Source organism: Callithrix jacchus, chromosome 3, assembly GCF_049354715.1.
Source record: "Callithrix jacchus isolate 240 chromosome 3, calJac240_pri, whole genome shotgun sequence".
Classification (NCBI taxonomy): Eukaryota; Metazoa; Chordata; class Mammalia; order Primates; family Cebidae; genus Callithrix; species Callithrix jacchus.
The window spans coordinates 97948873-97975171 of NC_133504.1; the positions used below are offsets into that span (position 1 = coordinate 97948873).

The following is a 26299-nucleotide window of genomic DNA, read 5'->3' on the forward strand; positions in this document are numbered from 1 at the left end:
TATCTGCGCAATATATCCACTTTATGCACTTGAGCAGGGAAGAAATCCACAAGGACCCATCTCCTGGTCTGCAGAGAAGACAGAAACAACATGAGCACAGCAGGAAAAGTAAGCAAAAAATATATTACTGTTGGAAATATATTCTCATCAATAGAACAAAGAAAGGAATACAGTATTTGATGAATAATTTTTAATTCATATCTAAATTAGAAATTATATGCTGAGATATGATGTGCAATATATGCTACAGTATGTGATGCATACTGAACTACAGTGGAAATAAGCTATTCCTAAATACCTTCAAAAAGAATGTATAGAATATGTATCTATTAAATCTTTATTTCCTAAATTAAATAAATTTGCAGTAAAGTGACAATTTATTTCAAGCTAATCATGACTGATTTGTAAATCTAAAGTCAGAGAAGTCTTTAATCAGAAGTTATCTTCATATTAAGAAGCCATAATTTAAATGTGTTATTATTCATAATCATATTTTTTGTGAACACAGAAAGGTAAGTCTGACAAAACTTTTATGAGAGGAATTTGAGTTAGAAGATTTTGAAATATCTTTTTAACCTTACTATAAAATATCTTACAAAATACTCATTGTTCTCACATCATTAGAATCATCAAGGTTAAGCAGGATACCACGTGCAAATTCTGATTAAAGGGGGTCCATTATGACACAATTCAGGCAATTTCCACAGCAATCCTATGGAACAGTATCTTCCCTGTATAAAAGTCACTATGATTTTACAGAAAAATAATAATACAATTTGAATCACTTATTAGCACTCAGAACACAGATATTTGTTTTCTTCTTCCATAAATTATATTTATTTTTTCAATGTGTTTACAGGTGCACAGAAATCCATGTGTTCATTCAATGTAATCAAGTGATATTTTTAACTGCCTAATTTAAAAAAACGTGTGCAACTATTTCCAGCCATTTGTTGTGTTAGGAGTGTACCACACAGTAAAATATCTCACTATAATAACTCAGTTTAAAGGTTCTGAGGCTTCTCTCTATGCTGTGTGACAAAACAGGCTCTTCAATAAGAAAGGCTGGAAATTACATGAGTGGCCCACTGTTCTTCTACCACTTCATTTTACCTCCATTCATTATTGATTAATATTTACATTCCTCATAGAAAATAATTAGGAAAAAGAAAATTTAAATTTATCATTTACCAAACTTGACTTAAAAGAAATAATGAGTTCATAGAGCAAAAGTATAAACCAATCATATTAATAAAAATAATAACTGATGAAATTGATAATTAATCCTCCCCTCTTGGATGCAATGTCAATAACTTAGTTTTTTGACAGCATTTCATTTATGTTTACCTATCCTGCATTTTATTTTCCTCAAATGCTACATAGTGACAATACTAATATCTATTTCATAAATTAATAGTAAAAAGCACTTAGAATAGTACCTGGCAAATAAAAATGAGTCAATAAATATTAGCCAATATTATTATTGTTGATATTTAACATTTTGCTATTTACTACCATGGAGTATTGAAAACATGAGGCTAGATTGATTTTTTTTTTTTTTTTTTGGAGACAGAGTCTCTTTCTATTGCCCAGGCTGGTTGGAGTGCCATCTCAGCTCACTGCAACCTCCACCTCTGGGGTCAAGCAGTTCTCCTGCCTCAGCCTCCCAAGTAGCTGGGATTACACGTACATGCCACCATGTCTGGCTAATTTTAGTATTTTTAGTAAAGACAGGGTTTCACCATGTTGGTCAGGCTGTTCTTAAACTCCTGACCTCAGGTGATCCATCCTCCATGACCTCCCAAAGTGCTGGGATTACAGGCATGAGCAGTCCTGCCTAGCCTGATCTTTATTCTCTGGACAGCCAGCTTTGAGACTTCAGGAAAATTATTCAATCACTGAGTCATTTGGTCCTTAATTATTTCAGCTGTAATAAGATCAATAATTCAATAATACTGTCCTGGTAGCATTTTTTTTTAGGTTTAAAAATAATGCATGTTGTTTACAACAGCACAATTTCCAACCACAAAAGTATCGAGCCAACCTAAGTGCCCATCAACCAACGAGTGGATAAAGAGGATGTGATATATATACACCACGGAATACTACTTGGCCACAAAATGGAACAAAATAATGGCCTTTGCAGCAACTTAGATGAAGCTAGAGGTCATTATTCTAAGTGAAGTAACTCAGGAATAGAAAATAAATATCGCATGGTCTCACTTATAAGTGGGAGATAAGCTATGAGGATGCAAAGATATAATGAACAAAGCATTTTTATGCAAAGGGATAAGAATATATAATGGCATAAGAGTGATATAATAGAGATGAAAGACCACATATTGGGTACAATGTACATTGCTCAGGTTACAGGTGCAGGAAGTCTCAGAAATCACCACTAAAGAGCTTATCCATGTAATCAAAAGCCACCTGCACCCCCAAAACTATTGAAATTAAAAATAAATTTTAAAAATTAAAATAATGCAAACAATGCATGTAACTCACTCAGCACAAGCCATTAATGCACCTGTCACATCATAGGCACCTGATAATCAGTAACTCTTACTTTTAGTACTTTATTTTTAAGTATTCTGATATTTATTTTGGCATAGGCCACACTGAAAATCCTGCAAAGTTGAAGGATTTGACAAATGAAGAATAAAAATGAGTTGGCAGAAGATGAAATTTCAATTGAATTTTTATCATACTTTCAATTATGTTGATTCTCTGTAGAAAGAGCTCTGTGAATTGTACATGCTTTATGACAACGAAGATGGGTTTTACAGTACACTGCCACGCACTGGAAATACGTGATCAGCTTTTATTTTTAAGGACATCTGTGGATAAGCTTTACTAGCTAGAACTCAAATCACAGTTTCTCCAGTTTTGAAATACGTATGTGTGGTCTGAATGTACACACACACACACACACACACACGCCATCATCACTAACTCTAACCTCTGTAATTTTTGGCTCAAATCTAAGCTGGAAGGAGTCTCTACATATAAATTAGATAACAAAACAGGCTGCCAAAGCTACGTTTCAAATGGGTGCTGGAGACAAGTAGCACACAGAAGTGGAGAGAGAAAATTAAAAGAGGACAATAGGCAAATAGAGAAAAAGATATTATCCTACGTGTATAAGTAGGATGTGTATAGGTAAGTAGGTAAGTGTGTAATTGTTCTTATAGAGTCATATCCTTTTGGCCTAAGCAGAAAATTGAGCAAGAAAGTAGTATATTTTATTTAGGCAGACACTGACTCTGTTAGCAAAATAAAGGTGAGTTAGAACATATACCAGCCAATAGTTGTGGGTAAACAGGTGTCTTCCAGGACAGCATTAAAAAATATTAGTATTAAACATCTCTGGTGAAAAAAAACAACAACAAAAGAATAGCCTAAATGAATATGTTCCATTTTATCTCAGTGCCTTACTACACTTAATTGTGTTTATCTTTCCTTATGTTACTGCTCTTTAAAAAGATACTCTTATTCACTTTGTAAACCAGAGGACTTCATTTCTATGCAACACTGTTAAGTACCAGACATGGGACTCAATGTTGCATGTACAAAGATGAAAAGACACAATTTCTGACTTCAAGAGTGGGAAAACACTGGTACCATCTCCCTGTTTGATTTTCTAGGTAATCAAATGCAAAGCAGCTGTGCTATGGGAGGTAAAGAAACCCTTTTCCATTGAGGATGTGGAAGTGGCACCTCCTAAGGCCCATGAAGTTCGCATTAAGGTGAAATATTTTTTCCATTTGTATTTAATTTTGTTTTAAAAATTCAGACAATATTAAAAATAGAAACATCCAAAACCCAATAAGAGGTATTTTTATGTGATTATCCAGAAAATAGAATTACATTTGTTGTCAAGGAAAGTATAAATTGTTAATATTTTTTAAGTGGGAAAACAGTACATGCAGTATAATTCCAGTAAAATACAAAAGAATGTATGTGTTTGTACAGAAAAGAAATGTGAAGGAATATATATCAAGACTTCAAAATCAATTTGCATTAGATATTTTATTGGTATTAATTTTCAGTTTCTACTTCTTTTTCTTTTAACTATGCATTCTTCTATATTATGCAAGACAAATATTTTAGGACCAATTATTTCACAGATTATTCTAAATTGTTAAATTCAAGGGAGAAAGACAGAGGAAAGCTTTAGATTGAATGATCTTGGAGATAAATGGAATCTTTCATATTTGGGATTGGAGGGATTATCAGGAAAACCCTTGAAGACATGTTAGAATAACAGTTTTAGAAAATTGGGTTTGTTAAGTCCATCTGACAGTCATAATCTTTTCTGAATCTAAACATCTTTTCTTTTTTTTTATATATTGTACTTTAGTTTTGCGGGTACATGTGCAGATCACGCAGGATTGTTGCATAGGTACATACATGGCAATGTGGTTTGTTGCCTCCATCCCTGTCACCTATGTCTGGCATTTCTCCCCGTGTTATCCCTCCCCAACCTTCCCATACCTCTGCTGTGCCTCCCCTGGCCCCCACAACAGACCCTAGTGTGTGATGCGCTCCTCCCTGTGTCTGTGTGTTCTCATTGTTCAGCACCCGCCTATGAGTGAGAACATGCGGTGTTTGATTTTCTGTTCTTGTGGCAGTTTGCTGAGAATAATGGTTTCCAGGTTCATTCATGTCCCTACAAAGGACACGAACTCATCGCTTTTTATGGCTGCATAGTATTCCATGGTGTATATGTGCCACATTTTCCCTGTCGAGTCTACCATCGATGGGCATTTGGGTTGAGTCCAATTCTTTCCTATTGTGAACAGTGCCACAGTGAACATTCATGTACATGTGTCCTTATAATAGAACGATTTATAATCATTTGGATCTATACGCAGTAATGGGATTGCTGGGTCAAATGGAATTTCTATTTCTAGGTCCTTGAGGAATCGCCACACTGTCTTCCACAATGGTTGAACTAATTTACACTCCCACTAACAGTGTAAAAGTGTTCCTATTTCTCCACATCCTCTCCAGCATCTGTTGTCTCCAGATTTTTTAATGATCGTCATTCTAACTGGCATGAGATGGTACCTCAATATAATTTTGATTTGCATTTCTCTAATGACCAGTGATGATGAGCATTTTCTCATGTTTTTTGGCCTCATATATGTCTTCTTTCAAAAAGTCTCTGTTCACATTCTTTGCCCACTTTTGAATGGGTTGGTTTGTTTGTTTCTTGTAAATCTGTTTTAGTTCTTTGTAGTTTCTGGATATAAGTCCTTTGTCAGATGGGTAGATTGCAAATATTTTTTCCCATTCTGTTGGTTGCTGGTTCACTCTAATGATTGTTTCTTTTGCTTTGCAGAAGCTGTGGAGTTTAATTAGGTTCCATTTGTCTCTTTTGGCTTTTGCTGCCAATGCTTTTAGTGTTTTAGTCATGAAGTCCTTGCCTATGTGTATGTCCTGAATGGTTTTGCCTAGGTTTTCTTCTAGGGTTTTTTATTATTTTGAGCTATGGTCCTTCGATACCTAGTTTTCTGAGAGATTTTTGTATAAAGGGCTGTTGAATTTTGTCAAAGGCCTTCTCTGCATCAATTGAGATAATCATGTGGCTTTTGTCGTTCGTTCTGTTTATGTGGTGAATTACATTTATAGACTTGCATATGTTGAACCAGCCTTGCATCCCCTGCATGAAGGCTACTTGATGGTAATGGATAAGCTTTTTGATGTGCTGTTGCAAGCAGTTTGGCAGTATTTTATTGAAGATTTTTGCATCTAAGTTCATCATGGAAATTGGCCTGAAGTTTTCTTCTCTTGTTAAGGCTCTACCAGGTTTTGGTATCAGGATGATGTTGGTCTCATAGAATGATTTGGGAAGGATTCCCTCTTTTTGTATTGTTTGGAATAGTTTCAGAAGGAATGGTACCAGCTCCTCTTTGTATGTCTGGTAGAATTTGGCTGTGAACCCGTCTGGACTTGGACTTTTTTGGTTGGTAGTCTATCAGTTGGTCTGTTCAAGGTTTCAACTTCTTCATGGTTTAGGCTTGGGAGGGTGCAAGTGTCCAGAAATTTATCCATTTCTTCCAGATTTACTGGTTTATGTGTATAGAGTTGTTTGTAGTAATCTCTGATGGTAGTTTGTATTTATGTGGAATCGGTGGTGATGTCCCCTTTATCATTTTTTTTTACATCTATTTGATTCTTCTCCCTTTTGTTTTTTATTAATCTGGCTAGCAGTCTGTCTATTTTGTTCATCTTTTCCAAAACCAGCTCCTGGATTTATTAATTTTTTGAAGGGTTTTTTGTGTCTCTATCTCCTTCAGTTCTGCTCTGATCTTTGTTATTTCTTGTCTTTTTCTAGCTTTTGAGTTTTCTTTTGTATCTTGCTCGTCTAGATTTTTCAATTTTGATGATAGGGTTTTGATTTTAGATCTTTCCTCCCATCTCATGTGGGCATTTGTTGCTAAATTTCCCTGTAGACACTACTTTAAATGTGTCCTACAGATTCTGGTACATTGTGCCTTTGTTCTCATTGGTTTCAAAGAACATCTTTATTTCTGCCTTCATTTAATTGTTTATCCAGTAAACGTTCAGGAACCAGTTCTTCAGTTTCCATGAAGTTATGTGTTTCTGAGTTAGTTTCTTAATCCTGAGTTCTAATTTGATTGCCCTCTGGTCTGAGAGACTGTTTGTTATGATTTCCGTTCTTTTGCATTTGCGGAGGAGTGATTTACTTCAAATTATGTGGTCAGTTTTGGAGTAGGTGCAATGTGGTGCTGAGAAGAATGTATATTCTGTGGATTTGGGGTGGAGATTTCTGTAGATGTCTATTAGGTCTACTTGGTCCAGATCTGAGTTCAAGTCCTGGATAACCTTATTAATTTTCTGTCTTGTGGATCTGTCTAATATTGACAGTGGAGTGTTAAGGTCTCCCACTATTGTTGTGTGGAAGTCTAAGTCTCTTTGTAGGTCATAAAGAACTTGCTTTGTGTATCTGGGTGCTCCTGTATTGTGTGCTTATATATTTAGGATTGTTAGATCTTCTTGTTGAATTGATCCTTTTACCATTATGTAATGCCCTTCTTTGTCTCTTTTGATCTTTGTTGGTTTAAAGTCCATTTTATCAGACACTAGGATTGCAACTCCTGCTTCTTTTTTTTTTTTTTTGCTTTCCATTTGCTTAATAAATCTTCCTCCATCCCTTTATTTTTAGCCTATGTGTGTCCTTGCATGAGAGATGGGTTTACTGAATACTGCACACTTATGGGTCTTGACTTTTTATCCTATTTACCAGTCTGTGTCTTTTGATTGGGGCATTTAGCCCATTTACATTTAGGGTTAATATTGTTATGTGTGAATTCGATCTTGCTATTTTTATGCTAGCTGGATGTTTTGCCCATTAGTTGATGCATTTTCTTTATTGTGTCAATGGTGTTTACCATTTGGTACATTTTTGGAGTGCCTGGTACTGGTTGTTCCTTTCCTTGTTTAGTGCTTCTTTCAGGAGCTCTTCTAAGGCAGGCCTGGTGGTGATGAAATCTCTCAGCAATTGATTGTCCATAAAGAATTTTCTTTCTCCTTTGCTTGTGAAGTTTAGTTTGGCTGGATATAAAATTCTAGGTTGAAAGTTCTTTTCTTTAAGGGTGTTGAATATTGGCTCCACTCTCTTCTGGTTTATAGGGTTTCTGCCAAGAGATCTGTTATGAGTCTGATGGGCTTCCCTTTGTGGGTAACCCAACCTTTCTCTCTGGCTGCCTTTAGCAATTTTTTCTTCATTTCCACCCTGGTGAATCTGACAATTATGTGCCTTGTGGTTGCTCTTCTTGAGGAATATCTTTGTGGTGTTCTCTGCATCTCCTGAACATTAATATTGGCCTGCCTTGCTGGGTTGGGGAAGTTTTCCTGGATAATATCCTGAAGAGTGTTTTCCAGCTTGGATTCATTCTCCCTGTCACATTCAGGTACAACTATCAAACGTAGACTAGGTCTTTTCACATAATCCCATATTTCTTGGAGGCTTTGTTCATTTCTTTTCACTCTTGTTTCTCTAATCTTGCCTTCTCATTTTATTTCATTTAGTTGATCTTCAATCTCTGATATCCTTTCTTCTGCTTGGTCTATTCATCTATTGAAATTCATGTATGTTTCATGAAGTTCTCGTGCTATGTTTCTCAGCTCCATCAAGTCCTTAATATTTTTCTCTAAGCTGTTTATTCTAGTTAGCATTTCATCTAGCTTTTTTTCAAGGTTCTTAGTTTCTTTGCATTGGGTTAGCACATGTTCTTTTAGCTCTGAGAAGTTTGTTATTACCCACTTTCTGAAGCCTGTTTCTGTCAGTTCATCAGATTCATTCTCTCTCCAGCTCTGTTCCTTAGCTGGTGAGGAGTTGTGATCCCTTGGAGGAGGAGAGGTGTTCTGGTTTTTGGTGTTTTCATCCTTTTTGCACTGGTTTCTTCCCATCTTCTTGGCTTTGTCTATCTGTGGTCTTTGTAGTTGGTGACTTTCAGATGGGGTCTCTAAGTGGACATTCTTTTTGTTGATGTTGAAGCTATTTCGTTCTGTTTCATAGTTTTCCATCTAACAGTCAGGCCCCTCTTCTGCAGGACTGCTGGAGGTCCACTCTGGACCCGACTTACCTGGGGATCACCCACGGGGGTTGCAGAACAGTAAGGGTTGTTGCCAGTTTCTTCTTCTGTTATCTTCATCCCAGAAGGGTACATGCCAGATGTCAGCCTGAGCTCTCCTTTATGAGGGGTCTCTTTGGGTATATGGCAGTAAGGGAGCTGCTTGAGGAGACAGTCTGTCCCTTATAGGACCTCAAGTGCTGTGCTCAGAGCTCTGTTGTTCCATGCTGCTGGGCAAGTACGTTTAAGTCTGCTGCAGTGGAACTCATAACCACCTCTTTTCCCAGGTGCTGTGTCCTAGGAAAGTCAGGCTTTATTTATAAATTCCTGACTCCTGCTTCATTTTTTCATAGATGCCCTGCCCCATATGGAGATAGTCTAGTCACAGTCTGCCAGCAAAAGCATTGCTGAGCTGCCACAGGCTCTGCCCAGCTGCTGTGTGAACTTCCCTGAGGTGGTTATAACTGGCTCTGTATTGGCAGACTGCCTTGGTAGTGGCATGCCCTTCCCCCACTGAGCTGGACAATCCCGGGTCCAGCTACACTTGCTGGGAAACTCTCAGTCCAGAGCGTTTCAGATTGCTTGTTTTATGGGTGTGGTACCCACTGAGCCAGATCACCTGGCTCCCTTTCTCAGCCCCCTTCCTTTCAATTGAATGGGCAGCTCTGTCTCCCAGGCATTCCAAGCACTAGTTGAAATGGCCACCCAGATTTGTGTGAGTTTCTCTACACCAACCCACAGCACCAGCTGAAGCAGCCATGCTGGAAACTCTGGTGCTTTTTGGCTCAGGAATGTCCTGGTCTGTGGGCAGTAAAAACTCATTTGGAAATACAATAAGAACTCACCCTTTGTGTTGTTCTTGCTGGGAACTGCACTCCAGAACTGTTCCTATTTAGCCACCTTGGATGCTTCTCTAAACATTTTCTCTGTATTCTGTAGATGGTGGCTGTAGGAATCTGTCGTTCAGATGACCACGTGGTTAGTGGCACCCTGGTGACCCCACTTCCTGTGGTTTTAGGCCATGAGGCAGCTGGCATCGTGGAGAGTGTTGGAGAAGGGGTGACTACATTCAAACCAGGTACAGGATTCACACTCAGGGAACACACCTTGGCTCACCATCACAAGATTACTCAGCCTGGATGAGGAAACAGAGGCAATGAGAGAGAAAAAGGCTTGCACAAGGTCACAGGGCAGCCAGGACCTCAGGGGTTTCCTCCTTCCCTCTCTGCCTGCCTGACTCAGGCATGTGTGCCTTCAGGCACATACGTATTCTACCCTTCAACAATTATGTACTGAGGACCTACTAGATGCCAGGCAACAGTTAGAGCCTGCAGATGTATGAGGATCAAAAGAGACACAGTGCCTACCAGTGTGAATTCATAATCTGATAACTTCTGTGTTAACGTTGCTGAACACTGTCTCCTGTCAGGACCAGACAACTAGAAATGGGAGGAGGGAAAAGACATAAGTATGGAAACTGTTCTGTGTTGAGTTCACAAAATGGAGGCTGCATGGCTATTGCTGAATAAACATGATCTTTTCTTAGGTGGCCTATGGAGTCCCCTTACAAATTTCCTCTTCCAACATGGTCTCTCTTTCCAAGCATGGACTCAGTGAAGCAGACTAGGTGAAAGGAAATGAAAGAAACATAGCAGGAGCCATCCACCATTAACAATGTCGGCCTTACTACCTCTAGCCATGCTTCAATGCGACTGGTTACAGATTACTAATTATTTTATATTCAATATTTATTTTACCCTAATCTTATGTATTAATATAAATATTTTTAGAGGTAAAGGATGAATAACTAGGACATTGTCATACCATCATTTTTACATAAATTTTGCCTATAGAATGTTATGCACCAATCATTTTTCTTGGTCTTATGAAGTAGATAGCATAGGTGATTAAAAATAAAAATTACCTTTAACTCTAAAGCATCACTTTAGCCAATGGATTCTACCTGCCCCTTACCAAATACTAATTTAGACTGTGAACAGAAAATAATAAAATAAACTGTCCAATTTGAGTTTTAGCTCTTACTATTTTCTTTACCTAGAAATAAATTAATAACAAAAAGAAAGCTTTATTTTTCACATCTCCTTTCTCCACCATGACAGTTTAAATAGATAATTTTAAAATTATCAACTAAAAACATTTGAAAGTCAATTCTTATCCTAAAAGAAAGTGCCTTATTGTGGAGCATTGAGATTTTCAGATGAATTTCTGTAATTCCTTTTTGTCCCATTTTTGTTAGTTTTCCTCAAAAAAGAACTAAGATCTTTTTTTGGAACCATTCATTTGATAATAAACATAAGCATAGTCACTTTCAAAAGGCAAGACTTGTTTCAAAATTCCGTATCTTCTCAACATCTACTGGAAATATAATAGACTACTTGCAACTAAAATTTGTAATTATATTTACAGGAAAAATATTTAATTAAGATTTAATTAGATGAGGATTACATAAATTATATTTGCAAAGCCTCTAGGAGAAATTAGTGCTCTCAATAAGAGTTTATGAATACAGTGGAAGTAATTTTTTTAATCCATGTTGTTTTCCACATTTGCATTTTCTACTTAAAAATCTTCAGGCACTTATAAACCCAAACTAAAACAATGCCCTGGCAGGCAGTGACAAATGACATAGCTGTGACTGGATATGTTTTATGGAGTCTTTTCAGACACATGATTCTAATCTATATGTGTGAGCTTTAAGTTTTTGCTCTATTAATTTCTTGATAGATATTGTAAAAGAATTTCTTTTATTCCTCTCCAGGTGATAAAGTCATCCCGCTCTTTACTCCTCAGTGTGGAAAATGCAGAATTTGTAAAAACCCGGAAAGCAACTACTGCTTGAAAAACGAGTAGGTTTCTGATGCTCTGTTTGCACAGACTTTGAGTTTGCACATTAGTTATGCTCCTGTCTCATGCCTGTGCGTGTCTGTGTATTGCACTGCCCAGTCTCAGTAATCCTCGGGGGACCCTGCAGGATGGCACCACTAGATTCACCTGCAAAGGGAAGCCCATCCACCACTTCCTCGGCGTCAGCACCTTCTCCCAGTACACGGTGATAGATGAGAGTGCAGTGGCCAAAATTGATGCAGCCTCGCCCCTGGAGAAAGTCTGCCTCATTGGCTGTGGATTTTCGACTGGTTATGGGTCTGCAGTCAAAGTTGCCAAGGTAGGAATGACAATGGGTGATAAAACCTGTTACACGCAGACTGTCAGGAACCAAAAGGGAAGCACTTTCTCACAAGAATCAAAGATTATTTTTGGAGGTTTGGAGTGTTGATTAAGAATAGAAAAATGACCCAGAAAGAACTGAGAGCACATGCTAGAAATTTCACCTGTTTATCACAGCTAAAAAGTTGAATTAAGAAAATATAAGGATGCCATTTTGAATAATTTTTCTTCTGAATTTGCTGTTTATGGGATCACGAAATTTTAGGTCTGAAAACTAACTCATGTAGTAATTTATACAACAATTAACAGCTACACATGCCTCAGGCACTGTAGGTTCTGCTGGGCTCTGACAGCAAAAGTTAATGAAATGAAGCAATTGCCCTTGAGGAGCATCTAGTCTGTGGGTCCTCTATTCCCAGAATTAGAATCAACAGTAGACTCCAAAGCCTTACTGCATGTACCCCCAAACCAAGGCTCACCCACTCTGTGATTCTTAGAGGAAAATAATGAAGTTTCAGGGATGTGTAATTCATCAGTATGGCATTTCACTGCTAAAACTATTTTCCCTGCCATGAACACACATATATACTTCAGACGTGGTAAATTTCAAGCAGAAATTCTTTAAAGGCTCCTCATCTGGGTAGTCTGAAAATCTAGTAGTATGCTTCATTTTATGAAACCGAGGTTCAGAGATATAAAGATATTTGCCCAAAATCTCACTGCTGCTTAATATGAGAGATGAGACTAAAATATCTTTCTCAAATCTCTTGCTGAAACTTAAGTCACAATCCATAATCATTAGCACTTTTAAATCACAGTTGCAAGCCTTGTATTTTTCTAACTAAGGTAGAAAGTGGTGTTGTCCTCCATAGTATTGAATAATACTTGGTGAATGAATGAATGAATAAATAAATGAATAGACACCCTTAAGGGAATATAAGAATGAGATTATTTAAAACAGGAAGAGCATGTTACCCACAATGAAGGCTGAATATGGGACGCTAGGTTTAATAAATAACCCCTAGGCAATTTAAACCAATCAGAGAGCATCTTTTCCAAATTTTGGTGACTTTAGCACTTACTCCCTTTGTTCAATTCCCTCATCTGTTTTAACGGGTGGTCTAAGTGAGCCTACCCATAAATAGAAGCTGAGGATACTCATAACAATATATTTTATTATTAAAATGTAGATTAATGTTTCATTGCTATGTTGTTCACTAGTGTATTTTTAAATCAGGGATATACTGGTCATGACCAGTGAAGATAAATGAACAGAGGAGTTAATTATTGAGGGTTTAAGTGGAATATTTTTCATTTCCCTAGAGTATCCTTTTCCACTTATCTTCTAAATGTTGCCTTTGTGCATATATTAGATACTGAAGCTATCATGGATTTCGGCAACTGAGAGACCCTTCAATATTATAATCACTGCCATCTAGATCTCAAAGATCATCCAGTCCCCTGACTCGCAGCTTAACCTTCCCACTGGAGTGACAGAGTTCCACCTGTGGAGATTCTGATTTAATTGGCATGGGTTGTGACCTTGACAATGGGATATTTTTTAAAGCTTCCCAGGTGAATCTAATATGCAGGAATTTTGAACCATTCAACTAGTGTAAACTTTTGAATTTAAACATGAAGTATCTCAAGTCAAAAGAGGTTTCGATAACAGGTTGGACAGAAGAGTCTGAGTAGCTCTTGATAAACACCTAAGCGTATCACTTTATAAAGCGTAAGCAATTTCTAACAATCATTACTTAATCAATTTTTGCATTTTCTGAAAACACAGGTCACCCCAGGCTCTACCTGTGCTGTGTTTGGCCTGGGAGGGGTTGGCCTTTCTGTCGTTATGGGCTGCAAAGCAGCCGGAGCAGCCAGGATCATTGCGGTGGACATCAACAAGGACAAATTTGCAAAGGCCAAAGAGTTGGGTGCCACTGAATGCATCAACCCTCAAGACTACAAGAAACCCATCCAGGAGGTGCTAAAGGAAATGACTGACGGAGGTGTGGATTTTTCGTTTGAAGTCATCGGTCGGCTTGACACCATGGTATGTACCATGACGTGCCCTGAGATTTCTGCCTCTGCAATTTGGAGGATGCATTTAGGCAGCAGAATATATGTATATTTACAGATGCTATTTTTAGTGATTAATGGAAATTTCCCATCATCTGTTTGTTACCTGGCTTATTTAATTTATTGTTATGAGAAATCTTCCATTCAATCAGCTAAGCAAACCTGTCTTAAGTCATATTTTTTCTTGAGAAAAGAAAAAGGACTTGTTTTTCTTCACATAGCCACTGCAGATATACTTTGTTACCTTTTAGTAAAAAATGCAAACTTAAGTAAATATAAATACTACAAATTCATTTCTCAAATTAAAAAGTTTTATTTTTCTTTTACATTCTTAGCAAAAATATTTTAATAATTTTGTATATGTTCTTAATACATTTCAAACTTTTTTACATACTATTCTTCAGTCAAAAGTAATGCACAATTTTAGACCAATTGTTATTTCAATTAAAGAGGATATGCCCTAAGGAAAGTGACTGCTTTAATGCATCATTATATTTTGTCACAGAAGCTGGACAGTACTGGCACATAGCTAATACCCAATACTACTTGGACTGAGTACTTTAAAAAGTCAACAGATTTTACCACCCACAAAAGTTAAGAGCTACATATCTCATGGCATTGTTTATGAAATACATGAGACAATGCATGCAAAATACTTCACGCTGTACAACCTGTCATGTTTTGTGTGGTAAGCTCCAAACAAATATCAGCTAACTATTTTTGTTCTTTTTTTTTTTTTTTTTTTTTTTTGAGACAGGGTCTCATTGTGTCACCCAGGCTGGAGCACAGTGATTATAGTTCGCTGCAGCCTCAACCTTCTGGGCTCAAGTTATTCTCCTACCTCACCCTCCAAAAATACTGAGTACAGACATGAGCAACCATGCCCAGCCTCAGTTGGCATTATTGACATGAAATACTATTTCCAATCTTGCAGTTCTTATATCATCTTGGGCTTATTACATGGTGTTACTTTCAAACAGTTACAAATATCAATTGCAATAGGAAACACATCTCTAGCTATATTTCACCTACCCAGAATTCTCTAGAATCCTACTGAAAAAGTCTCCAGAGACCAACAGGTTTTCATTGCTGAGATTTTTCTAGAAGGTTCAGCAGTGTGGGTAATAGGGAGAAGTACCCTGAGATCAAAGCTCTCAGCAGCCTTAACCTAAGACAAATGCCACAGACAAATTCAGTGTCAAGAGAATCCAACTTTTTCCAGGGTTATAGCTTTTCTCCTTATGCTCTTTTTCTATATTTTCATCCATTTTCGCATGTGGATCTGGAGTGTTCCTTATCTCAAGACACCAAATGTCTGACAGGCACATGTTCTGAGGCTATCTGGTCTTCCAAAGGTCAGAATCCAAAATCAAAAACTAATCATTACATACCTAGAGGGGATCCTAAACCACTTTCTAACTACAGAACATGTTTTAAAAGATGACTAGAAAAGACTTTCTGAGCTGTCTTTTGAGGTTCCCAAATAACCAGTGTAATTTCATGTAAAACCAGTGTACATTTGGGGAGGTAAAAACAATGTTTAAAACATGTCCATTTGAGAAATGGACAGTACAACAGGAATCTGTTAAAAAAAAAGGAGACTATCAAGTGGACAAGAGACAAATTTTGGTGATATAATCGCTTATCTTGTTCGCCATCAAAATATCTGATTGAAAGTACTGGGTTCAGGCTGGGCGCAGTGGCTCACACCTGTAACCCCAGCACTTTGGGAGGCAGAGGTGGGCGGATGACCTGAGGTCAGGAGTTCGAGACCAGCCTGACCAAATGGTGAAATTCTGTTTCTACTAAAAATACAAAAAGTAGCTGGGCATGGTGGTGTGTGCCTGTTATCCCAGCTACTCAAGAGGCTGAGGCAGGAGAATCACTTGAACCTGGGAGGAGGAGGTTGCAGTGAGCTGAGATCACGCCACTGCAATCTAGCCTGGGTGACAGAGTGAGACTCTGTCTAAAAAAAAAAATAAAAAAATACTGGGTTCAAAATACCCACTTAATAAATCAATGAAAAACAAATTAACTAATTCATAGATTGCCTAAAAATTATGTATGCTTGTGTAAGGAACCAGACTTTATGTATGTTTGTATGTTTGTGATGATGTTTGCCTCTTTATTCCTTTTTCAGGAAGAACTAAGTGCACATCAATTTATTCATCCATTCTTTCATTCAAAAACCATTTTCTGGGCATTTCCTGAATCGACAGGAATATCCTATGCATAAAAAAGGGGGGGAATAAAGGAGCAAAAGACATGATCTCTTTCCTCTACACACTCAAAATCCAGTTAAGCCCTATTGTATGATATTGTGCAATGCGAGTAGGAAGTATATCACTCCAAGTTAAGGATGCTAAATATTCACTGTATTCCAGATGGCTTCCCTGTTATGTTGTCATGAGGCATGTGGCACAAGCGTCGTTGTAGGGGTACCTCCTGATTCCCAAAACCTCTCAATGAACCCTATGCTGCTACTGACTGGACGCACCTGGAAAGGAGCTATTTTTGGAGGTATGTAGCTAGGCTTCAGAGCCAAATTCTCACTAACCTCAGAATTTCTCGCCTTTTTTGAGTGACAAGACAAAATTTTGAAAAGCAACAAAATCAAAAATATATTAAAATTTATTTTTTAATCTATAGTCTCCAAATCAACCTCATGTGGAACTAATGTAGAACTTTTTTTTTTGGAGACCAAGTCTCACTCTGCTGCCCAAGCTGGAGTGCAGTGGCACAATCCTGGCTCATTGCAACCTCCACCTCCCAGGTTTAAGTGATTCTTCTGTCTCAGCCTCCCAAGCATCTGGGATTACAGATGTGCACCACAGGGCCCAGCTAATTTTTTTTAGTAGAGATGAGGTTTCACCATGTTGGCCAAGTTGGTCTCAAACTCTTTACCTTGAACAATCTGCCTGCCTTGGCCTCCCAATGTGCTGGGATTACAGGCATGAGCCACCATGCACAGCCCCAAGATAGACTTTTGTGATGTCACTATTAACCAGAATCCTTCATCTCCACCTCTTTTTGTACTTGTGACTGCATAAGGCAAAGAAATTTCTAGTAGGCCATGGAAATCTATAACAATAAATCATCTACATGCAAATCGAGAAAACTGATGAATTTGCTCCTTAACTTTGGGCATAACATCTGTCCTATGATTTCTCTGTGTGAGAGAGAATAACTAAGGACCCTGTTTATCTGTGATTTTTTTTAAGTCAAAGCACGGTAAAAGCATACTGAAGTACTCTATCTCTTATTATCCTCAGTTATAGCAGTCTGGAATGCAGCACCTTTTCTAAACTTTCATTTATTTGGAAAATCTTCTCTTCAATTCTCCTACTTACCTGGGTTGACTCTAACAATGATACTGTCTTCTTTTCAGGCTATAAGAGTAAAGAAGATGTCCCCAGACTTGTGGCTGATTTTATGGCTAAGAAGTTTTCCCTGGATGCATTAATAACCAATGCTTTACCTTTTGAAAAAATAAATGAAGGATTTGACCTGCTTCGCTCTGGAAAGAGGTAGATTTTAAGTTATTTTTTGTTTGGCTTTGTATTCTATAGTAGGGGGTTGTCTAGCAGAGAATGAAAGGGTGGAAGGATGAGAAAAATTAGAGTAACTTGGTATTCCATTACCAGTTCAGTATTTGCATGGAGCACAGGTAAGATCATCCTGTGAGAAGCTAAAAAGCAGTTGTTTTGCATTTTCTATTCTGCTGAAGCCAAATTATGTTGATTACAGCAAATCTGAATGATTAGAGCCACTCAGCCTTATTTAAAAAAGAACACTCACTTTGGCACCTACCCTCTTAAAAAAGTTTAGTTAAAGAACCATAATTATAACATGGAATCATTGACACCTCTGCCTGTCATCCAAATAAGGGTGACATCTAATTATTTTCAGGACTACCTCAGCATTTTCATTATGGAAGTAGGTGAAACTGCATTTGGATTATTTTCTAAGTAGGTATTACTGGATTTTCCTTTTTCTTTTTATTGTAGTTTATAAAAAATTTACAAAGAAAAGTTGTAAAAGACAGGTACTAAACCCTATTATAAATGTTTATCTTACATTTCCTCTAAGCCTCAGAAAAATAAGCCAATTCTATTTCCTACTGTTGGGGTTCAGGGGTGCCCTCAGCTCCCCTGAGAGGACATTTCTTGGTCTCCTGCTTGCTCAAGAATGAGAGAGGGGACCAGGTGCACTCACAAAATACATAGCGGACCCCAAACAGAGTTTTTGCAGAAAGCGAATTTATTTTAGATGGAGAAAGAAAAAAAAGGAGAAGAAGAGAAAAAACTTCCACACAAGAGAGAGAGAGTATGTGGAAGGGGATTCCAGAGAGAAAATCCAGGAGAGAGAAAGACAGCTTCCACAAGAGAGTTTGTGGAAGGGGATTCAAACTTGGACTCCAAAGTGGTGTGGAACAAGGGACTTTTAGCCTGGGAGGAACCCCCACCTTCTCCAAGACCTTTTGCCAACGAAAGGAGTTCCTAAGAACTTCCGCTGGAGTGATTGACTTTTTTACTCTTCCTGTACCCACGAAAATTAAAAGAGACCGTTAAATCTCCCGGATGGAGAGAGATGGGAGAGGGACATGGCACTGGGAAGTCCTTGCCCTTAAAACTATGCCCTCTTGTGGACATGGAAAGAGAACACATTCCCTCATTCCCCACTCTGAACAGGATAGTTTTACTTCTGTCGGAACACGGGCGTCAATCGCTCTTTAACTACTTCCTGCTGAAATGGGGCATAGAAGCGGCCCTGCAATTGAGGTTTCCCCCAGAGGGGAGCCTTTTAGGGGTGCAGGTTGATCGTGAGGTCCATGATAGAGCCCACAAGCCAAGGATATCTGGGGTTTCAGTGGCAGGATTACTTGTGACCTTACGGTTCTATAAGAAATGAATGTGGCAAGGTCGTTATAGACGAGAGGCCCAGAGGCCAACAAATGTAGAATGGTTATAAACATGCCTAGGAGAGAATAGAGCCAGGACAATCAGTTGTTAAACAAGCTTCACAATACTGTTTCTTGAAGTTTTGTAGCCCTGTGTTTGATTGATTCCTGAGTTCTACATAAAACAATACTTAACTGGTTTACAAAATAGCAGCACTTTCCTAGAAAAAGACAATGAAAAGGATAATCAGAGTTTGAGAGATAGCAAAGTTGAGGGTTATAGTTCTGTAAATGCCAGGATATGAATTAACCTTATGAGTGGTTACTTTCCTGAGGATCTTGTTGGAAAAGCAGATGTAGATCTTCTAATGGCTCACAGGTGTATGAAGAGTTGTCTTCTGGAACTGCAGGCTGCAGAGTGGAGGGTCTACGACTTTTCAGGAGGTTTCCAAGGCTTCAGCCAAGTGTGATGAATCCATGAGTCAATTCCCACCACTTTGACTGCCATTGGGGTAGACAGAATGACCAAAAGTGGTTCTTCCCAGGATGGGCCTGGAGAGGGAGAGTCTGAGGGGAGAGAATTAACAAGCACCAAGACTCCAGGGCAGGAGAGAAATACTGCGAAGGTCATTCAAGTGCCCAGGAGAAGATTAACTTCGTGAACCTCTATGGTCAGCTTTACTTGGGGCTCTGTGAGGGTGATGGCTTATGCTGGCACTTGCTCCAGGCATCCTCAGTCCTGCCATTGGATCATCTGGTCAGACACTCAGACCCTGAGAACCTCCGTCCCCTGGGACAGTGATTCCCTTGGCACAGTGGGTATGGATGAGATGGTAGTCTGTTCCTCTGGGGACAATTTCTTATAAAATGTCCCTTCAGACTGCACTGGTAACAAGCTCTGCCAGACTGGCAGTTAACCCAAACCTTTCCCATATTTGAGCCCCTGGGGTCTGCTTGCCTGAAAACCATGACTAAGGCAGCAACCTTTCTCTGATTTCTTCTGTTCCTTTCAGCCTGTTCCTCCTGGTCTCTATTATAAAAGACCAAGGTTGCCTGATTCAATAATGATTCTAGACTCTGCTCTGGCCCCAAGGCCAGCTTTTGAAGCTTCTTCCTCATACCTGCTGCTGATTGAGTAATAAACTTGTCCTTTAGTATTAACTGACCCTCAGTGGAGTCTGGTGACAGGAGAGAGTAATTTCTTAAAGCCTCCTGCAGTTGCTCAAGGAAAGCTGTTGGGTTTTCTTCCCTTCCTTTTGGGGGCTAGGTTTTCCACTCGGCAGAGGGTAATTTGGCCACCCTGTTTGGCAGAGAAAAATGAGCTGCTTCTTCCTTAAAGACTGTGGGCTACATTGGTCCCAATTTTCCAGTATACACTGTAGTGGCAACTTGAGCTTGGGAATAGAAGCACCCATCTGAAATCGAACACAAGGGATGCCCGTATCCCTGGTTAAAGAAATTATAGCCACTTCAACCTAAGGCATCCCGTAGGTAAAACGGGTACTGAAATGAAACATCTTTCAGTCAGTACCCTGAAATTTCATGTGCCCAAGATGTGTGATCCATCTTATCAGAGGGCCTCCTATGTACTAGATTAGAATCATGACCTACCAGCATCACAGGACTCACACTCACTGTCTGCAGGACCTCCAGTGACTACCATAAAGGTATGGAATGACAGGGGCTATTCAGTTGGGTAGTCACATACCAATGAGCCCTTGACGAGGCCAGTGAGGCTCAGGAGATGGGTACCAATATTCCCTAGCAAAAGTCCAATTTACACAGGCCAACTTATAAAACTGCCCTAGAAGGGTGAACTTCTAGGGAGAGGCCATTAGAGCACATAGTTCAAAGAAGGCAGGCCAGGTGTGGCTGAGGCTGGAACAATACCCTCAGGACCCGGGCCTCCTCTCCCCTAACCCATCTTTCATTGTAGGTTGTGAGACTTGACATTGATTATTTGGGCCCTGGAACTGGCTTAACTATGATCTTCTGGATGGAAAAGTTCTGCCGTTGAGAAAGAACAAATCCTAAGCAAGACAAATTATACACAAAACACAAAGTCCCATAGCCTTTAGCTTCTAAATTTCCCAAAAGGTTTTCCTAGTTCAAGACTGACTTCACCAGGGATTTGAACCAGCAAATTTGCAGTTGCAGGCCCCACACCACAGCCAACTGTGCTAACAGGCAACTTGCATTAAGGAATGGCAGAAAGCTTTCTTAAGCCTTATTTTGAATTAGAATGCTGCACCCTGAGGTGGTGTCCCAGGTGGAGCTGACAGCCAGCAGCCATTTCCCTTCTCTCAGTTGGGAGAGGAAAAAAAAGTAGCTTGCCTCTGTCGGTTTAAAAGCCAGGCCTCTGCAGCACCCTCCTGTGTGCCAGAGGGGAAGGCCTGCCCCATGTTTTGTTCCGCCATGATGCCAGGACAATGTGCACGTCCTGGACCGCTCCCCCAGCTGTTGCCCACACAGGGACCCGTGGGTGGCAGGCGAATGCCCCAGGGGAAGTTCCCTTGTTCAGTCTCTGACTGCAGTTTTTAACAGCTCGGTTCCGCGGTTTCATGCAGGCCCTGCCTTCGGGACCAAGAGCAGCCAGCAAAAGCACTTCCCAGCTTTGCTTTTTTAAGTGCTGCCCCTCTGCTTAGCACGGGTGGCAGGAGTGTTCAGGGAAGTTAGAGCATTTAGAGCTTCTGCGCCTGGCCAGGACACACTGAGTCCCTTCCCCGTTGCTTTTCTCTCGGCCAGCAGTGCTGGTGGCTGCAGCTTGCTGCACACGCTGGGGCCTGCCCCTGAGGCTGAGCAGTTCCTAGGGGAGGTGCTCCCCTGCTCCTCCCCACATAGGAGCCCAGCGCCCGGCTGCACCTGCACGCGACCGGGACTACACCCCTACCCCCAACCACACATAGCATTTGCCTGTCCCTTCTCCCACAGGTTTTTGGCTAGAGAAACAGCCAAGAGGGGAGAGGGAAAGAGAGAGAAAGAAAGCAGAGAGAGAGAGAGAGAGAGAGAGAGAGAGAGAGAGAGAGAGAGAGAGGGAGGGAGGGAGGGAGGGAGGGAGGGAGGGAGGGAGGGGGAGGGAGGGAGGGAGGGAGGGAGGGGGAGGGAGGGAGGGGGGAGAGAGAGAGAGAGAGACAGAGAGAGAGAGGGAGAGAGACAGAGACAGAGAGAGAGAGAGAGACAGAGAGAGAGAGAGACAGAGAGAGAGAGAGAGAGAGAGAGAGAGCGCTTGTAGGAAAACAACTGAGCTTTTAATTCTGGCTGGGCCCCACCGCTTAAGACAGGCAGGGCTTTGCCCCCAAGGCTGGACGCTGCTGCTCCAGTTCCCCGAAACCCTGCTTGGCTGAGGCCACTTCAGGTGTTCTTAAAGAGACAGGACAGAATGGGGTGGTTTTAGTTATTTAAAAGTTTTCTTCTCTGGCTGTACCCCTTTCCTGGCTGTCTCTCCAAAATGTTGGGGTTCAAGGGTGCCCTCAACTCCCCTGAAAGGACGTTTCTCCAAGATTCTTCGTCATTCTTCGTCTCCTGCCTGCTCAAGAATGAGAGAGGGGACCAGGTGCACTCACAGAGTAAATACTGGACCCCAAACAGAGTTTTTGCAGAAAGTGAATTTATTTTAGGTGGAGAAAGAAAAAAAAGAAGAGACAAAACTTCCACATGAGAGTGAGAGAAAATGTGTGGAAGGGGACTCCAGAGGGAAAATCCAGGAGAGAGAAAAACAGCTTCCACAAGAGAGTTTGTGGAAGGGGATTCAAACATAGAATCCAAAGTGGTGTGGAACAAGGGGACTTTTAACCTGGGAGGAACCCCCACCTTCTCCAAGACCTCTGGCCAATGAAAGGAGTTCACTTCCACTGAAGTGATTGACTTTTTGATTCTTCCTGTGCCTGCGAAAATTAAAAGAGAGACCATTTTATCTCCCGGATGGAGAGAGATGGGAGGAGGGCATGGCACTGGGATGTTCTTGCCCCTAAAACTATGTTCCCTTGTGGGCCCGGAAAGAGATATTCCCTCACTTACTCTAACATTTGCTCTTACAATCACCTAATACACCTAAATGCTAGAACTGTGTTACTTGCATTTGTATGAACCATAGCTGGAAACAGGCTGTTATATCTAACCTCTGCCTTCTAGCTCCAAAGTCTGAGATGTTTCTGCTATCCCACACTTCATTTCACGAGGTTTTCAATTTTAAATAGTGTTCTTTGGCACTCACAAACCTATTATACTAGATATTTTATCCAACATATATATATTTTTGAGGAGGGAAAGAAACTAGCACCGACAGAGCACCAGTTGTTCTGCTAAGTGTCTTACCTGCATTATCTCATGTGATTCCCAGACAATGCTCAGTGTCAGTCTCAATCTCACTATCTTAATGAGAAAACCGAAAAAGGTTTCTCTTAGAGGTGAAAACCAAAAAGCAGAGAAGACATGACTTGGTCAAAATCATCAGGTGGTAGGAAGGGGAGCCAGAATTCGAAGGTAGATCTTGTTGCTAACAAATCTATTCACTTTCTATTAAACCACACCGCCCCTCAAGAGTGCATATATATATATGGAAAACAGTCATCATCAAAGGTTAGTTATCATTGTCATCATTATTGTCATTGACTCATCATCATCATAGAGCTGATAAGATGATGGCAAATATAGATGAACAAAACCAGAGGACAGTGTTGAGCAGCAAAAGAAGTCATTAAGCATGCCTAAATTCACTTTATAAGAATGTCATATAGTAATATGCGTGTTTAAATAAAATAAATTCTATCAATAAGCAAAGATTAAAAATTGTAATAATATTGGTAAGAATAAGGTGACTAGGGCACCAATAGCAATTGATACATCCTTTTGGGGAAGCTTTGGTGATTTGTGTCAGAAACCTCCAAAAAAAAAAAAGACTGGATCCTTTGTCCCAGCAATATCATTTCTAGAAATCTATAGAAATAATCATATGAAACATACATATATATTTAAGTATGTTTACTTGTTATCTGTAATAACAATATTTAGAAACATTTGAAAAGTCCAACATTAAGAATATGATTGAATAAATTCCAACCATTAGAAATGAAAAAAATGAATTTATTGGCAAATTCTCATAATGTAATTTAATTTAGTTTAATTTAAAATAAAACATATAAATTGTATTTACAAGATGATCCCAAATTTTCAAAAAGGATAGTAAAAAACATATCTGTGTCTAGAAAAAAGTTGATAGAATTCAAGAAATCATGACTATGATTACTCTGAAGTTGTAAGATCACGGATACTTTTACCTGCTTCTTCTGTCTTGTATTCTCTAAATTATGTACATATATTTTTCTTATATGTGTATACACACACACACATATATATATATATATAAAATTCTCAGATTTGCAATGACCATCTTTTCTTAAAAATATTCATCAAAAGTTGGTTTATAGAAGGGGCATTAGTTCTAGTGTAAATGTTATATTTCTAATCTTCACAAGAATGAAGTATTCTAGAATGAATACAAATCAACTTTATTCTCTGCTTCTAAGAATCCTTAAGCATCTCTGTATCAAAGGTTTATTAAACTTCCAGCATGGTCCTAACTTTATTAAATTATCAGTCCCTTCAGGCAAGTTACCTATCATCTTATAGTTAGTGCATATTTATATTTGGGTTTGAATCCCAACACTCTATACCAGATGTGTGACCAGAGCAAGTTACACATCTTTCTAAGTCTCAGTTTTTATAACCTCTAAAATAGAAATAATGTGAAAACTCACTTTTAGTGTCATTGTTTAGGTTGAGATTTAAGTGAAAAAAATGCTTGCAGTATGTGACAAATAGCAAGAATTTATTGCATGTTATTATCTGTTGTTGTTTTATATTCTTTATCATACCAGGAAGGAGGACATTCAAAAATGATTTTTTGAAGAGGCTAATGTAGAATTAAAGTCTAAATGACAGTCATACTCAGGATGTTATGAGTGAGCTTAAGGTTGAAGAAAACGCAAGAGAAAACCAAAAAACATGAATTTCTGTTTTACTTGTCTTGATCCAAATGCATAGGGATGGGAATAGGGTGACTGGAAACACAGATTTTCACATATATTTTTCAGGAGACCCCGAACTCCTGCCTGACCCTAAAGTGCCAAGTGACCCTGCCCATGCACTCCTCTGGCCACACTGAGTGTCCTCTGAGTCATGCTGCTCCCTGTGCCTGGGTTCTTGCTGCCCCCTGTCTCAAAGCCTCCACACCCTCTTTCCGGCTCCATTCCCTCATCCTCTGCCTGCCCAGCACCCACCTCCTGAAAAAAAAAGTCACCTCAAATGCTCCTTGGACTCTCACATGGAAGCATGTGGGTTGTCTAAATGTTAACACAATGTCTCTTCTTTCCTATTGCAGCATCCGTACCATCCTGACGTTCTGAGACAATGCAGATGTCTTCCCTTGTGGCCTCCTCTACCCTACACGATCTGGAGCAACAGCTGGGCAATATCATTAAATCTGCTCTTCAGAGATGTTATCAACAAATTACATGTGGGAGCTTTCCAAAGAAATGGAAATTGATATGAAATTGTTTTTCAAGCAAAAGTTTAAAATCAGATGAGAACTAAATAAAGTGTTGAACATCAGCTGGGAATTAAAGCCCATAAACCTTCCTTTTTAACCATTCTACATGTGTCATCTTTGCCATTAAGGAAAAGTATTTCCTATGATTTCTTGCACTTTTGATATCTTTGTAATTTTCAGTCATTGAATCCCAGTGAAGGGGAATCTTCACTTGCCCTGAACATAACCATGCTATGCTCTTGTGCTTGAAATCTTCTAATTCTATCTTCACTGTTGGCATTTTCCCTTTTTATTAAGTAAAATGTACCAAACCCCTAAAGTAAAAACTACAATATAGTAAAGAATAAACTCAAATTTATAAGTGAAGAAGGTCCAGAAGTTCTAAATCCAGGATTTTTCTTAGTAACTCAAATAAAATGTCACACATTTTAATACAGTGAAGGCAAATGTTTTTATTGCTTTTATGCTATTCGTTTACAGTGAAAAGTCAGGAGACAACAGTTGCTGGTGAGGCTGTGGAGAAATAGGAACATTTTCACACTGGTGGTGGGAATGTAAATGAGTTCAACCATTGTGGAAGATAGTGTGGTGATTCCTCGAGGATCTAGAACGAGAAATACCATTTGACCCAGCAATCCCATTACTAGGTATATACCCAAAGGATTATAAATCATTCTACTAAAAAGACACATGCATACGTATGTTTATTGTGGCACTGTTCACAATAGCAAAGACTTGGAACCAACCCAAATGCCCATCAATGAAAGACTGGATAAAGAGAATGTGGCATGTATATACCATGGAATACTATGCAGCCACAAAATGGATGAATTCATGTCCTTTGCAGGAACATGGATTAAGCTAGAAATAATCATTCTCAGTAAACTGACACAGAAACAGAAAACCAAACACTACACGTTTTTGCTCATAAGTGGGAGTTGAACACATGAACACAAGGAAAGAAACATCACACACCAGGGCCTGTCA

The 26299-nt window shown here is 39.3% G+C and overlaps 1 protein-coding gene across 1 annotated transcript; it reads left to right on the forward strand.

Moving 5' to 3' along the window:
- The first annotated feature begins 23 nt into the window (after positions 1-23).
- On the forward strand, positions 24-25729 carry ADH1C (alcohol dehydrogenase 1C (class I), gamma polypeptide). The gene is made up of 9 exons (XM_002745562.6): positions 24-108; positions 3645-3746; positions 9543-9681; positions 11383-11470; positions 11568-11787; positions 13579-13839; positions 16250-16385; positions 17254-17392; positions 25145-25729. Exons 1-9 carry the CDS (start codon positions 91-93, stop codon positions 25167-25169), a joined length of 1128 nt encoding a protein of 375 aa, XP_002745608.1. The 5' UTR covers positions 24-90; the 3' UTR covers positions 25170-25729.
- Positions 25730-26299: the final 570 nt, after the last annotated feature.

Coding starts and splice junctions, on each gene's coding strand:
- ADH1C (XM_002745562.6), top strand. Junction 3,747..9,542: donor CCCATGAAGTTCGCATTAAG/GTGAAATATTTT, acceptor TGTATTCTGTAG/ATGGTGGCTGTAGGAATCTG. Junction 9,682..11,382: donor GGTGACTACATTCAAACCAG/GTACAGGATTCA, acceptor ATTCCTCTCCAG/GTGATAAAGTCATCCCGCTC.